Here is a 323-nt window from a genome sequence, read left to right on the forward strand (position 1 = left end):
CACGTCCTCACGTCCTCGCAAAACAACTGTTGAAGGACAAACATCAATGATAACCGTATTGACTGATGGTTATAATAAAACGAAATATGTGATTACGGTCCTTATTTTTTTCTTTATCTTCTTCCATTCCTCTCTCACGTCTTCGCAAACCACAAAACAGCTGTTGAAGGACAGACAGCTGATCGGCGTCATCATGGTGCTGCTAGTCGTCGACATCATAATCGTGTCCGCGTGGATGGGAGTCGACCCCATGACTCGACATTTGCACAACCTCACTCTCGAGGAACATAGGGAAGTTGTTTTTCAACCGCAGGTATGTGGCG

At 45.5% G+C, this 323-nt stretch overlaps 1 protein-coding gene across 1 annotated transcript in view; it reads left to right on the top strand.

Annotated features, from left to right (window-relative positions):
* LOC119581906 overlaps positions 1–323 on the top strand; it is a gene marked incomplete at its 3' end in the record, with an annotated part of 85,972 nt that overhangs the window by 69,120 nt on the left and 16,529 nt on the right. The window contains 1 exon segment of the mRNA XM_037930069.1: positions 161–313. Within this exon segment, the coding sequence (XP_037785997.1) occupies positions 161–313 (153 nt within the window).

Source organism: Penaeus monodon, chromosome 15, assembly GCF_015228065.2.
Source record: "Penaeus monodon isolate SGIC_2016 chromosome 15, NSTDA_Pmon_1, whole genome shotgun sequence".
Classification (NCBI taxonomy): domain Eukaryota; kingdom Metazoa; phylum Arthropoda; class Malacostraca; order Decapoda; family Penaeidae; genus Penaeus; species Penaeus monodon.